We start from the raw sequence: 15937 nt of genomic DNA, 5'->3' as shown, positions 1-15937 counted from the left end.
GTGAGGACAGAGGATGGTATCAGAGAGACGTCATCACGAAGATCAAGGCAACATTCAATATTCACGTCCCCGTGAACAAACATCACCCCCCCCAAACTCCATTTTCGAAAGCCCCACCAAATACTGTAGGAAAAAAAATGAAGTTCTCACAGTTGTAACGGAAATGGTTGATTTGAAGAAATACAGAGTTAGAAGGTGGTTATTCATCCTACCTATTTTGTTACAAAGAGCCTGCCTGAGGTGCCCCATTAAGTTTGAAGCAAAGAAGCAGCCCCAGGGATGGACAGCAGGTGGGATGGGGGAGCAAATCAACACTGAATGAGAAACAAACCCGCGTCTAAATCTTTTAGCATCTAACCATAACCGCTGCAGGCACCAGGAGACCCGTCCCAGAGATAAAAATCCTGGCAGGGCTCACAGCACCCCACCTCCCTAAAGTGATGAAATGCAAGAGAAAACAAAGATCTCGCTAAAAAAATTCAGGAAGAAAAGATTTCTCTATCAAGAGAGCACACAGATTTTGGAAGGAACTGAAGAACCAGGGTAGTCGGTTAAAGCCGAGGGGAATCACCTCCCTCCCCATCTCCGTGACTCTCTGGGATCTGGAGAGGTCAGGTGTTTCTGCATCTCATATCCATCCTCAACCCACGCCATCTTTCTGGAAGCTTCTCCGGGACCCAGAGTCCTCCCTTGGGCTGTGTTTCATTTCTGAGAGCCTCACACTGTAACTGCTCTGAGCCACAGTGCCCACGCAGCGAGAGCCTTTCCAGCCCTGGTAACGGCTTCCATGTGTTTTCTAGACTCCACAAAGGTAACTGCTTCAGGGCAGAACTCCACTCCTGCTGAGTCAAGATGTGACAGCATCACTCTGGCTAAATGCCCAGCTGATCAGCCTTCATGTGAAACTGACCCAAAGCAAACGTCCAAACCTATCACTGTTTGGACTCCTTGTTGCTTCTTTAACCCCCAGGTATGTACCACATCGGCCAGCTCTAGGAACACCGTACTGCTGAGTGACACCGCTTTTTGTAAAGGGGCAAAATCGTATGATGTGGAGGGATGACTCTGAACTCAATCCCCGTGAACACAAAGCCTTCCTACTTGTGCGTCACTCGGACAGTGGCGGGCAGGCCCACGGCATTGCCGCTGTCGGCCAGCATCGCGTCCCCATCACCGCCGCTGCTGGCCTGGCGGCCTCTGGGCCCCTGGCGACCTTCATCATGACGCTTGGCAATGTTTCGCGGTCGCAGGACTTGCAGTTCTTCTTCTTCCAGGTTTATGTCATATATTTCGCCTTCAAATTCGACTGACAAGGAGCGTGTCTGCCGGGTATGGACAAATCTGGGCTTGTACTCTGGAAATAAGGGCAGACAGGTTAACACGGATGGCCAGGTGTAGTTTAGGAGGGAAGAAAATGATCGCCAGGCTTGGTGAGCATTTTGGGAAGGGGCAAGCAGCACACACTGCATTGCTGAGGGGCACATCATGGTGCAGTGGCCGGCCCATGGGAATTCACACTGGGAGAGGCAGGCTATGGTCCTGGCTTTGCAAGTGCAGAGCAGTGTGCTGGATGGTGTGTTTCTCTAGGTCTCAGGCCTTTCATCCCTCAAGTGAGGGGGTAGATCTAGGTGATCTCTAAGACCCTTTCCCCCTAGGGTAGGCTGTGAACTTCTACATCAAGTTTTCAAAGTGAACCACAAGGCAGTTTGGATAAAACTGTTAGTAATAGTAATGACTATAATTAGTTTTTAACAATAAAACTATTAATAATAGTAATGACTATAATGAGCTTTTGCTGTGTATTATTCCCGTCGTCCTTATCTCTAATGCACAATCATGAAAGACAGGAATTATGACAATAAATCCTCACATTAAAAAATCTATCAGATTGTCAAAACAGGCTCATGAGTTCGTTATCGTCTTTATATTATGATGAGAAAACTGAAGCTTTGAATGTTACATACTTTTGCCAGGTGATGCAGCCAATAGTTGTGGGATCTCAGACTACAATCTATCAGATTCTAAAGATTACAGTCTTCCCACGACACTGGGCCGCTTTTTCAAAAAGGTGAATGCTCCAGACACCTTCTATTTGCACAAACAATAGAAGATTGCTCTAAGAAAAATTAAATTTTGCAAATGCTTTCATCAGCCAACTGACTAAATGCCTGGCAGATGGACAGTAATGCCAGGGGGAGGTGAGTGGGCTTTCTGGTCAAGGCTCACTGTGGGCTAGATAAGAGCTTTTACATGCACACACTGGTCCCCGCTGGTCAGATGCACTCAGGCTCTGCGGGGGGTCGGGGGGGCACTCAGTGGCCTTACGTGTCCAGCCTGCTGCTAAAGTAGGAAGAAAGGGAGCACATTGGCTGCGAGATCAGAATCATGTCGCTCTCTGCAGGGTGCTGCTCTCAGAGGAAACGCCCCTGTGCACTGGATCACTGCGAGTGCTCACGAATCCCATCACTACGCAAAAGGGGAACGTCCACTCCTGTTCTCGAATACACAGCACTCCACGTGGCTTGAAAAAGTGGCCCCAGACTTCTTGAGCTGGCGCTCCACACGGAAAAATCAGTGTGTTTTATGGTCAGTGCCAGGGGAGCGACAACTGAACTTCTTGAGAGAAAAGAGGCTTCCCCCACCTCCAAGCTGGACACTGGAGATGGCTTCTGTTAAGGGAGACGGTCAGGGGTCCTGTCCCTTGTCGTTTTCCCACTTGAAATCTTTGTGTGAATTATTAAACCTGGCATTTTCTCTCAGGAGGAAAGAAAACCTCCAAAGTCAATGATTTTCAGCCTCTGGGGTTATAGATTCCTTTAATATTTTGTTGAAAGTTACGGACATCCAGAAACGTGCATATATACACATAGAATATACTTAAAATTTTGGATAAAATGCTAGAGGCTTACGATCCTATAAAGTTCATCTGTGAAGGCCAGGGTAAAAAAGCCTGTTCTAAGAGCTTCCATTGCACTCTAGTGAATGATTTGATTTCCTGGTTTTGGGCATAGAATTTAATTTAATGTATCCTGCTTTCCAAAACCAGTTCAGAAAGGCGTTATCATAGAAATAAGTCACTTTTCACATCAAGCCACTAGATGGCACTAGACTCTCACTCTTTTATGGAAGGTGCCTCTTCATAGGAATCTGATAGTTGCCTGATAAGAGTTTTTATAAAGAAAATGCTAGGCAGTGCTTCTCATGCTGAATTCGACTAGTTTGACCCTGCCAGTCAATAAGAGGAATTAGAAACATATATTATCCTAAAACAGATATGCCATTTAAAAAAGCATTTATGCTTCTCCTATTAGTTAAATGCACAAGCACTGAAACCTCGGATTCTTATTTTCTTTCTTTTTTAAGTGTGCATATGTTTTGTGTCTGCTGCTTTTACTGAATATATTTTCATCCTAAGCTTAATATTCACAAAGCAAAATTTCAAATGACCTCAGCTTTCATATTGTAAACAGAACTATTATTTGCTTTTAGCCCCAAACCTGTGCATTGATAATATCTAACATGTAGACGGATCAAGACGTTTTTGTCCCCCTAACATCCATTCCCAAAGGCCTTGGCCTGCCGCTGAGAGGGTCACAAAGAATCGCTTACTCGGGGTCCCCTGGTTCCGTAGGTACTGCCTCTGACTCTTTCTCTGGCTTCTGCTGGCCCGATAACCGGCATCTCCACAATTGCACTCTTTGTCCTTGTCGTGGAAGCTGCGAGAGAAGAGGGGCCTCGTGCTGTGCCGGACAGCAAGCAGGTCACCAGACCCCTTGCACTTGTGAATCCGAAGCTTGCCAGACGCGTCCTCGACACACCGCCACTTCTGCAAAAGCCAACGTGAGAGCAAGTTACCCATCCCGAGTCAGGTGTTCCTGATTAAGGACTGCTGCTTTTGTTTTTAGAACCCTGGCGACACCATTAAAAAGAGCCAAGGACAAAAGGCCAGCTTTTAAGTGACCCTGGAATAACGTTGACTCCTGTTCTCTTAGGTATTTCCTTCACTGCAGGCAAATACAGATGACCACAAAATCACGGGAAATCAGAGCTACCTCAATGACACCAGAGCCAAAAATTGATATATAAATCCTCAGCATCCAGACTAAACAGAGTCTTGAATGAAACACGTAAAAGCCCTTACTTAACTCACCAAGCCACAGAGCACAGCTGTCAGGGCTGTTTTCACCAGACCCTTCTTTTTCTGGAAAAACAAACGTGGCCGCTTTGTTCTCTGTCCTTGAATTTTCTAATGCGAGCCCGGGAAGAGTGGCACATGAGGAAGACAGAGATGAGTTTAATCTGAGTCCATCACGGGGCAAGGCAAAGTTCACACAGCCCAGACATTAGCAGATGTGCCAGGCTTTCTCTGTGCTTTTTCTTATCCTTCTGCAAACAGCGCGCAGCCAGCAGAACAAGATGCTCCCTAAAGAGGAAGGTTCACCTCCTCGGAGACACGCATGAGGAGCTGGGCCTGGGTTTTCTAGTTCGAGCTTTCTCTCAAGACAGCCACAGAGCTTGCAGGCTAAATTCCGGATGAGTATGCCCCAGGATCGGGTCTCAGTGCCCCCCACCCTGCTTCGTGAGTATCAAACCTGGCTGCAATAACAGCGCTTTCTTTGCCTGGGGGTTATTTCATGTGATCCTCTATAACTGACTTAAAGATCTAATCACCTTCCTTTTACTTTTCATTTTCCCCTTTCTCCCTCCCTAAAATGTTCATCTGGCAAACAGGAAGAACGATGACTTTTATTTTAAGTTGATCGTGTTTGTTACAACATGCTACAGTGTAGTATTATCAAACTTGTGTCTTTTTTTTTTTCCCCTTCCATGTATGAGTGTCACCTGTGTACAATTTTTATTGATACCTCTTTTCTTTAAAGACACATTTCTAAACTGTGGCCAAAGCAATAATACTTGTAAAATTATGCGTTTGTTGTGCCAGTTATGTATTTTCAAATGTATATTAAGGTAAGTGAAAAATTATTGGGTTGGCCAAGAAGTTCGGGTTTTTCTGTAACATCTTATGGAAAAATCCGAACGAACTTTTTGGCTACCCCAATGTCAGATAAAAGATGTTCTTTCAGGCACCATGTAAAATGACCTCATATATCCCTTTGTTGTACCTGTATCATTGGGGAACATCTTGTCCTAATGCAAGGTAAAGTTTGGCCAAGGGTCCCAGATGGCTTGGTTAGCAGAAAAATGACACTTGTGTACAAAATAGTATAGAGCCCTTCACAATGGACCACGATGTTTATCAGTTTGTTTTCTCTTAACAGAGTCACATGCCTTCAGTGGGTGTTGAATTATCACAGCTGCCTTTGTGCTTCTACCACAGAGTTCCCAAATCCCCAGTATACAGAACTTGTACTATAATTTCACTTTAACCTCTATACACTCTTCTTGCTATTGAATTAAATTACTTCAAGATACACCAGGTTACAACCTTCTTTAGTGGCTTGGCCAGGATGTCTTGAATGTTCACATCTCCATCCAGAGAAGCAGGAGCTCAAAAGAGAAGGCCACTGACTACCTATCTACAAAGCCATGAAAAGATAAGAAGACAAGAGTAATGTAAGGACTAACTAAATTAGAGATGATTTAACTAAAAAAAAAAAAAAAGACCCCAAAACGTGAATTCAAATCGATAAGGCATGCGGGAGTTACATCTGATCAGTGGTTCTCACACTTGATTGGACACTGGGATTTTTCCAAAGCTCCCCTGGTGATTCTAATGTGCAGCTGGGTTAAGAACCATTGCTTTAGATTCACAGCTGGTTACCGGACTTCTTTGCAGCTGGATCCCACAAGGAGGGCAGAAGGGATATATTTAGGTCTAAGGAGCTCAGATGGATGAGTCTTTGAGAGGGATGTGTATTTTTGAGTGTGACTGTGAAAAGAAATGTGTCTAGAAATGTACTGTTGTAACCAGGTCAGAAAATGACTCCAGTTGAACAGATGGACACTTTCAGCCTACACTGACAGGACAATGTGCTTTGTTTAAGAGTAACCAGTTCTCCTCACTCTCTCTCCTAACCCTAACCCTAACTGTAACAGTTAGTTGACAAGTGACAGGCTTAGTCTTCATACACTCTTAGCTGAAAACTGCATGTAGCTGGTTTCATGCAGTTTTTTAACACGGAGACCAGTGATTTCCAGGCCTGGGTTCACAGCACTCCTAGATATGTCCAATTAGCTTGAGGAGGTGCCAGGAAATTCTCAAAAAAGTTCTCTGAGACTCATGTACAACTCCATTAAGAAATAATTAAATGTCATTTAGAATTCTTGCTTGTGAAAAGTGTCGCTAAAATAAATAACATTTCATAGCTCCAAAAAGTTTGGGAATCAGTGGTGCTTGAGTATCTATATCTGTCTTAAATCTAAATGGTTTAAGACATATCCATCCTCCTGAAATGCTACCTCAAGCATTCAGAAACCAAGAGTTGACTACTTAATGTCTGTAGTAGCAAAAGAAGGCATCGGTGGATGCACAATTCACAGCCAAGCAGAAGCTTAAGAACTGCTCTATTTGCTATTAGACAAAAAAATGTGGTTAACTTTATTCTTGAAAAATGATGGTCTTATGTCTTTTTGTGTCCCAACTGATATCAACTTTAGTACACATACTAATTTTTAAAGCACCCAACTACACTGAAAACCTTCCTTAGTTTTATAACCACAATGCATTAACATTTTTCTTTTTTTTCTTTTTTTGCCCTGTAAGAGCTGAAGGGACAAGTAGATTCCTGTAGAACACAAAAATATAGGGAAAATTTTTAGTGACTTAGCCTATTTGGATTACAACCTGCATTTCCCATTAGCCAAATTCCTTGTTGATTTCCTATGGGACAGAGATGAAGAGAAAGTGTGTTTCTTTCCTGAAGAGTTGAATTTAACCACATGTAAGGTCTGGCGTGGTCCTTGGCGTGGATGATGTATCATACAAACTCAAATAGACATACATACATGCATGCACATGTACACACACGCACACACACATACACCCACAAACACCGTATACGTACATCTACCCGCACACATTCTTGTATAAAACAGGAGCCACTGACAAAAAAGCCAATTATTTTCTGTACCTCGGACTCTCTGAACAAGTCACAGACCCTATTAGATAGAGTAATTATCTAGAGGCTTTGAAAACCTCAGCAGCAAGCATACTAGGAATTTTAATGAAATGTAATTACCACACACTGGCCACAGTCATCTCAGTGTCCGATATCATGACAGTTTTTATGGCTGAGCAATCAAACCTGGAAATAGTGGCAACTAAACGGTCATCTTACTTAGAGAGTTTATAGAGGGAGGCGGAGAAAGAGAACTTATAAAAGAATTGCTCTGAAACACGCTGCAAGCCATTTACAGGCTCCAAATAATGAGATGACTTTGCATTGCAGAAGAGTTGCCAGAGTCAGATGAGAGCCCGAGCTCAGGCGAGGCTAATGCGACGTGGAATCAGCCTCAGAAATGAGCTTCGTTAAGTCAGCGCCCTCCCGAAATACAGACGGCACACTGCCTCGCTTTCATCTCTGTTTTTGGACTTTATCGGTAAATCAGTTAATGGTCAGATCCAGTTTTGTCCATCTTCTCCAACCACTCACTCCTGCAAATTCCTTTTCTGATTTCTGGGACACCACTTCAGTCCTCCTCCTGCCTCTCTGACGTATGAGTCTGTGCTGATAATTTAGCGCACATTTATTCCGCAAATATTTCTGTACATCTACTGTGGGCGAGGCTCTCGATAAAAGTATTTCAATAATTCCAAAGTTATTATTATTTCATTTTAGCCTTTCCAACTACACTGAAACTTGGGATGAAGGGCAAGGACCAAGTCTCTTACTCCTGAATCATTCCCTGAAGTTAGCTCAGCATTGAATCACTCCATTTAATAATTATGCCTTAGTGTTTTTGATGGATTATATGTAACTTAAGGTAAATCACACCTGATGAAGAAGAGAAGGTTGGCTATTTTGGTTCAAGGAATCATGTGTGCAGCTCTTTGGGTGGAATCCAACGTAATGAGAAATGTCACATTATCATCACCTATTAAACTCTTACTCCATATAAGGTACTGGTGTAGAGTGCTTTATGTAAAGATTTATTCATTTACTGTTCACAATAACCTAAAGTGCTACCATAATTCATTTATTGGAGTAGGGTTTTGTAGTAGTGAATATCACCTATATTCTGCCTGGGACTTGGAAGTGGCATTTCATACCCATATTGATGTGGCTTAGTGGGAAAGTCTGGACTTACAAGCCAGAAAAGCCTGGATTTGAATATCAGCTTTATCACATTGCTATGGGGCCTGCGGCAACTCAGCTACACAATCTAAGTTTCTGCAGGGTCATGAGCACTAGAGATAACACATAGGAAGAATCTAGCACATGGCAGGCACTCAACAAAGATAGCTGCTATTATTTTTATTCTTATTATTGTTACACACAGTTTATTATTGAAAGAATTTGATCTAATGTAAACTTGATGAGAGGTAGCCATTTTTAATGGAGATAAGTATTGGGTTAGGGATCTGACGACCTCGATTTTAATTTTCCTTTGCTGCTAGCTCTATGGCCTTGAGCAAACTGCAGAATCTCTTTGTTCTTCCAGACTCCACATCTGGTAAAATAATACTTGCTCCTCCTGGCTTTAAGGATATGTCATGAGAATAAATGGCTGAGTGTTTTCGGAGTTCTGAGGAAAAGATGCGCTACATGAATCCAGAGCAGAACTATTACAACTGACCTTTAAAAAGGCTATCCCGTCCTTGGGCAAGTTACTGTTCCCTGGTTGTAAACTGTCTTAAATATAGTAATTAGTATTTAGTGGGGAGACTGCGAGCTTTGAATCACACAGATCTTGGTTTGAATGCAGACTTGTCACCCTCCTAACTGTGCGACGTTGGTCAAGTTACTTTCCTGTCTGAAACTCATATTTACAACGGGCATAATATCTATTTTTTAGAAGAGTTTTCAGGTGTAAAACGTTCCATGTAAAATGCTCAGCATAGTATGAGATGGTGATAGAACTTCGGTGACTTCCTTTTCCTAAAGTGACCACTAGAGGATCACTATAGTTTCTGTGTTTTGAACTGTATATATTTCTCAGATTGATTAAGAATGTTCTGTATTCTTATTTAGACCTACTTATACCCATTTTCATGAGGAAGAAAAAAACTTTGGCTACAACTTGTTCGAAGATACACTGCAATGAAAGCTTAATTTTACACACATGCACACACGCACATTAGTTTTCTATTATTATACGTCTTACTACATGGATTTGGTCCTAATTCGGGTCAAATCATATTCTCTGAGATGCAACCACAATACAGTAATTTTCTGATAACCTGATTATCCTTTAAGCCAGTGCCAACATCATGGAAAGCAGTTACCTGCATGTGGACATGTGTTTAGAATTTTCATCTAGGGTGAGGGTGGGCAAAATGGGTGAAGGGGGTCAAAAGGTACAAATTTCCAGTAATAAAATAAATAAGTCCCCGGGAGTGTAATGTACAGCATGGTGACTACAGTTCATAACACTCTATTGCATATTTAAAAGTTGCTAAGAGAATACATCTTAAAAGTTCTCATCACAAGGAAAAAATATTTGGGATTGACCTATGTACACTACTATGTATGAAGTAGATGGCTGGTGAGGGCCTACTGTAGAGCACAGGGGGAAGAAAAAAGAAGGTACCATCTGTTTGCAGGACATATATTAAGTTAACCTTAAAAATGCATTCCAGGGACTTCCCTGGTGGCACAGTGGTTAAGAATCCCCCTGCCAATGCAGGGGACACGGGTTCGAGCCCTGATCCGGGGAGATCCCACGTGCCGTGGAGCAACTAAGCCCACGAGCCACAACTACTGAGCCTGTGCTCTAGAGCCCGCAAGCCACAACTACTGAGTCCACGTGCCGTAACTACTGAAGCCCGCACGCCTAGAGCCCGTGCTCCGCAACAAGAGAAGCCACCACAATGAGAAGCCCGCGCACCGCAACGAGGAGGAGTAGTCCCTGCTCGCTGCAACTAGAGAAAGCCCGCCCAGCAACGAAGACCCAACACAGCCAAAAATAAATTAAAAAAATGCATTCCAATGTACATTAGGTGCAGACAAATACTGTTTGATTCCACTTATACGAGGTACCTAGAATAGTCAAATTCATAGTCAGAAAGTACATTGGTGGATGCCAGGGGCAGGGTGGGGTGAGGAGGGGGAATGGGGAGTTAGTGTTTAATGGGGACAGAGTTTCAGTTTAGGAAAGTGAAAAATTCGGGAGATGGATGATGGTGAGAGTTGTACAACAATGTGAATGTACTTAGTGTCACTGAACTGTACAGTTAAATATGGTTAAAATAGTATGTTTTATATTATGTGACTTTTACCACAATCAAAAAAACATTAAAAAAAAAATTTTAACTGTGTGGTGATGGATGGTAACTAGATTTAGTGTGGTGATCATGTCACAATATATGCAAATATCGAATCATTAAGTTGTACACCTGAAACTAATATAATGTTATATGTCAATTATGCTTCAATTAAAGAAAAGAATTTTCATCTCAACACTGCGGAATATAAGACCACATAAGCATCCTTGTTCAAATTGCTACTAACTCAAGCTATTGTCAAACTTTCTCACAAATACGAAATAGAGTTACTTGTGCTGAGGAGATTTATCTCCTGCTTTCTCTGAGATGGGGTAAGATGGGATTGGGGAGGGGAAAGGGGAGGGGGAATAGCAGAAGAGACAGAAAATGTTTCCTCCTTTAGATTTTAATGTGAATAACCATTTGTAAAAGTCAGTGTTGGAATGCTGGAAGAAGTATGGTTCTTGCAAATGAGGGAAAGTAAAACTGGTGAACTGACCTTGGCTAAAAATCAATAGCTAGTATTTGCTGAGTGCTTGCTATGTGCCAAGGACTACTCCAGCTGCTTGATATATTTAACTCCTATAACCTTTACAGTAACTCCCGGAGGCAGGTACTATTATTACGCCCATTTTACAGATGAAGAAACTGAGGCAGAGTTAGGTTAAGCAACTTGCCCACGGTCACATGCCAAGCAAGCAGTGGACCCAGGATGCAATCCCAATGGATGAGGACACCGATACGAAAGGAGAGTGGTTTGGGGCAGAGTGTGAGGCTGCAGGTGGGCCTCGGTTGAGGGAATGGCACTTGGGAAGACAGAGGTGACAACCTACATGCAGGTGAGAATGTTACGTTTACGAGACAGGGCGGGCGTATTGGGAAATGAGAGTAAAAATTAAATAAGGTGGGGCCACATTACGTAATTGATGGAGAAAAGTGTCTGTCCTTAATGTTTGTCTGTTTCTGACTCGTTTGGAACATTATTAAATACGGTTTGATGTTTAACCCTGCGATTTGTATTTTGAAAAATGCAAAGAAGCCAAGCATCTAGGTAGATGCCCAACTGTTCAGACACATCCTTCAGTGCAGGCTGAAGAGAGGAGGAGGCTTGCCTTCCACGCTGGGCTCCTGTGCAAATGACAGTTCAGCCAGAGCAAGGCACTGGGGGCTCAGTCTTTCTGGCCAGCTTCTCTGGTACCAGGAGAGCCAGGGCAGGGGGAGGTGGGTCAGTGGATGGTTACAAGCCATCCTGTGATCTTAACTAGGGCTCAGTGAGTTTCTGGAAACAGGCAGCCCATTTCTGGCACGCTAACAATTCTAGCCAGAACTTACTGGCAAATGTCTTTTTATTCCTGCTCTGTAGCTGGTCACAAAGGGTCTCAGGGACCTCTGGTCAGAGGGATAATTTCGGGATGACGACATAGATCCTGGAGCTAAACCAGCTTACACTCAACATGCTACATTCTAATTTCCTTTGCTTGATGCTGGGGTCCTTTTAGAATTTCAGCGGATTTTTTATTTTGTATTGATACAATAGTAGAAAGGCAAACTAAATTACAAAGATGCTGGAATTCAACAACTTTACAAAAGGACATGACATTTGCTTTATAAAAAGAAAACAAGTTGCTTTCTCCTCTTAAATGACAGAGAATATATAAAATGTACTTCAAAATGGAATGCCCAGGAATTTCTCATTTATGTAACTCCTATGTTCTCTGTTGAGCCAAAGTCTTCAGACAGAAGTTGAGTTTGTGCATGAGTGGGTGCCTGTGTGCATACACGCGTGCATGTGTGTGTGTGTAGTGTGTACATAAATACGCTTGGGGGTGCAACGCCAGCTGAGAGGGTGGTGGGAATTCACATTCAGCCTCGTATTAATTCAGGAACATGGAAGTAATGCAAACACATATGTCCGTGCTGTCTTAATTAGTCCCTGCTGGCTGTTTTGTTCACGTGGTGGAGAAGTGATGCCAACTGCCTGGGATCCTGGCCCATTTTAACTGCCTGTTGGCTTCATAGGAATGAAAACAACAGGTAAGATGGCCTGGAACAATAGTAACACCCAACATCCAACGCTTGCACATGCTTTACAGCTCATCTAGCGCTTTACATATATGATATCACTTCTTCCTCCAAAGACAGAGATCAAGTTTCTTTCTTGAGCTAGAAAACCCAAGACTCAGGAGAAATTAAGCTTTTTGTCCAAGAACACGCAACCGACAGGTAGTGGATGTCAATATTCTAACCCAAACCTTTGAACTTCACATTCTTCTTTCCTATTTACTCCACTTCCTGCATCCACGTTGACCCCAAACCATCCTTCGGTGACCAGGCACGGGGGTCTGGTGAGGGGGCGGTGCACTGTTTCTTTGGGGATTAGGAGTGAAGGGAATGGGGCTAATGGTGCTGATTTCTCCTCTACACCACATAGAGGGTCAAACCAAAGACAAGATGGTGCTGCCTTTGAAGGAAGGCAGTTAACTTTGGTTAGAGGAAGAGAAGCAGGGCACAAGCCATGTGTGAAACCCATGTCAGGGGAAGGAAACCCCAGCAAGTTAGCTCTAGCCTTAGCTGTCGCCTTGTTCCTGAACAATCTCATTATTCTGGACTTTTTTTCTTTTCTTCTAAAAGTCAGTGATATTGTAACTAAAAAGATAATCTTCAAAGTGGAGCCAGATAAAAGAGCAAAAGGCCAACATATAAAGATTTATAGAATACAGCTATGTCAGGTTAGACTTACAGATTTAATAACTACCTTGAAGAGGCTCAAAATTTTCACAGTTCTCAGATTCTCAAGCTATGGTTTGAGCACCACCTATAGAAAGAAATCACCATTGGGCAGAGTCTAATTCTTTGCTCCATTAATTCAGGCACTTCTCAAAGAGATTGTTCTTTGAGAAGGTCTCATATATTTATGTGATAGAATCCAAATTCAGACTGATTAACATAGAAATAAAGCAGCAGAGGAAAATTCCAGGGAGCCAAATATTAAAACATTTCATGGGGGCAAAACAAGTTTAGAAAACTATTAATATAAAAAAGCAAAGTGAAGTTTTTAACATAGTTGGCATTCAGCACATGAGTGAAGCACTTGTGCCAATAATCTAGTTTATACTGCATTTGCCCTTGAGGACATATATTAAAATTTCAGCGCAAGCCATATGGATAGGTTTGCAAAACCGTATACTGAAAGGTAGGCCATGTATCTTATTCTCAAAGGGTTATAAGTCTCGCCACTTAAAGGGCTGAAATAGTAACAAGATCACCAACGTGCATGAGATATATTTAACACCGAACATTTCCAACTCCTGAATAGAAGTAAAATTAGTCTATTGAGGCTGGCTCATAAAAATCATTTTAGAGCTACAAAACAATTCTGAGACTTTAATCATAATAATACTTAGAGCTTCCATAAGAAGGATTTGAAGACTTCAAATTGAAATATAATGAATAGGTCTAAGCTTCTCCACTAAGCACTTGAAATCTGACTTACCAGAGTGCCATGAAGGCCTGGTTTTATCCCTTCCTTCAAGAGCCCTCCCTCCTCACCTTTTTCCACTTCAAAGGGATTCCTATGTGTGAAAAGGCATGAGGAAATTCAGAGCATATGAGGGTCAAGTAGTTCATTATGAACATCTATTCAATACGCTAGATGCCGTATAAATAGAGTATAATGAGTGAGGCCATTTTAATAATAACGGGGCTATTTATTTCATGTGTCTGATACTTTGGACTGGTGTTGGCTAGTTGTGTGGTTATTTAGAGGTCAGATAAATTAAAAAAAAAAAAAGACTCACAGAAGAATTGAACTTCTCTTCACCTTGTTAATGAAATTTACCTTGGAAAGCAGCAAGTGGCTGGAGTTTTAGAATCAGAAAACTTATGGATCCCCAGATTGTAAAATGAAGATGTCTATGCCTTCTTCACTCAACGGATGTGAAGATTAAATTGAGCTAATGTGTATAAAACTCTGGGTGCAGTGTCTTACATAAGACAAATGCTCGATAAATGTTATTTTTCTCTTTCCTCCAATTTTGCTCTAAATCGCAATGACTTAGGCAGAAATTCAGTCCCTCTCATCATGACATAGTGTATTTCTCCCAGCTAGCATAGGTTTCCATCAAGAGTGCTTAAAATAACTTGTGTTCCTATTTTCTCACTTTCCTTAAAAACAGATCTGTGTTAATTCATCACACGGTAATTCTTTAGTTCTTATTGGTAATAGTTGGTGTTCTGGGTAGCCCTGAACTCCCTGGTAATATTTCTATTAATGAAGAGGATTCATTCTAATGAAATATTTGATGTCAGAAATTTTGTGAGCACAGGTAGAAACAACAATCAAACAGAATATGGTTTCCCTTTTCATTCTTCAGCCTTGGTCCCAGACTCTGTCCTCCTCTCTGGGTTAGATGACATCTGATCTTAGTCGGCGTGGGGAGACCCAATCTCTTGGGGTGATTCACTGTCCAGAGGCTCAGCATCTACCCAAGATCTCTTTTTTTAAATTAATTTTTATTGGAGTATAGTTGCTTTGCAATGGTGTGTTAGTTTCTGCTGTGCAGCAAAGTGAATCAGCTGTACGTATATATATATATCCCCTCTTTTTTGGATTTCCTTCCCATTTAGGTCACCACAGAGTATTGAGTAGAGTTCCCTGTTCTGTACAGTAGGCTCTCACTAGTTACCTGTTTTATACATAGTCATCTACCCAAGATCTTGATTAAGCTGCCTCTCGATGCTTCCTGATGACCAATTAGGAGGGGCCCCAGGGATGGAGCTTTCTCCTCAGATGGAACCAGTCTCTGATCTTTCTAACTGGACTACCCATTTCATATGTCTGATATCTTGAATGGATGCTGGCTAATTGGGTGGATATTTGGAAGTCTCTCTCTGAGAGCACCATCTTTTTTAATTGGAGGAAGCCCAAGCAGTGATGAGGAGGCCCAGCTTGGACCACTTAGACACTGCTCAGTCATGGGAAAGATGTCACAGTAAGCACTCCATGACTGCTATGAAGAAATTCTTTATACATAAATGTACATTATTTGACATGTTGAAAATATTTTACGTGAGAATTAGAGAAGCATGTGAGTCATGGTGCAGAACAGCTGTGTCACTCACCTGCCCAGGTTGTTCACAGGCTGTCTGGTACCTGGCCTGCTGGCACAGTTCTTTGACCCTCTCATATTTGGGCAAGTGATTTGACTGTTGGATATTCTTGTTGGATTCTTCCTTCTTACGTAGAAATTTCCTTTGACAGAAAGGGAAAAGCTTCTTATGTGAGAAGGGATCTGAAATGACCTTCGCTGAGACCTGCCTGTTCTTTTTCCTTCCCTGTCACATGACTCCACATTCTCCAGACAGCAAGAAATTGATATCAAGGGTAAAACCACAGGAACCCCAAATCTCACGAGTCCTTTGCAAAAAATTACAAGCTGGAAACTATGAGGACGAGAGGTCAGGGGAGGAAGAGTCATTTCCTCCAAAATCATTCATTTCAAAACTCTGGGCAGAAATGTTTAGCTTTCCAGGCTCAAAGTTCTTTTTTTGTTA

The 15937-nt window shown here is 42.2% G+C and overlaps 1 protein-coding gene across 7 annotated transcripts in view; it reads right to left on the bottom strand.

The window, feature by feature from the left end:
* Positions 1 to 15937, bottom strand: part of SULF1 (sulfatase 1) — a 161645-nt gene that overhangs the window by 18483 nt on the left and 127225 nt on the right. For all 7 annotated transcript variants that reach the window (XM_082433478.1, XM_082433480.1, XM_082433479.1 and 4 more), the window contains 3 exons: positions 15506 to 15635; positions 3610 to 3826; positions 1102 to 1354 (listed from right to left, as the gene is read on the bottom strand). In XM_082433478.1, coding sequence (XP_082289604.1) covers positions 1102 to 1354; positions 3610 to 3826; positions 15506 to 15635 — 600 coding nt within the window. The remainder of the gene's footprint in view (positions 1 to 1101; positions 1355 to 3609; positions 3827 to 15505; positions 15636 to 15937) is intronic.

The sequence above is a fragment of the Balaenoptera physalus genome (genome assembly GCF_965194825.1).
Source record: "Balaenoptera physalus genome assembly, chromosome: 17".
Classification (NCBI taxonomy): Eukaryota; Metazoa; Chordata; class Mammalia; order Artiodactyla; family Balaenopteridae; genus Balaenoptera; species Balaenoptera physalus.
Note: the sequence above shows the minus strand (reverse complement) of the source record. Positions and strands in the feature narration are given on the sequence as shown.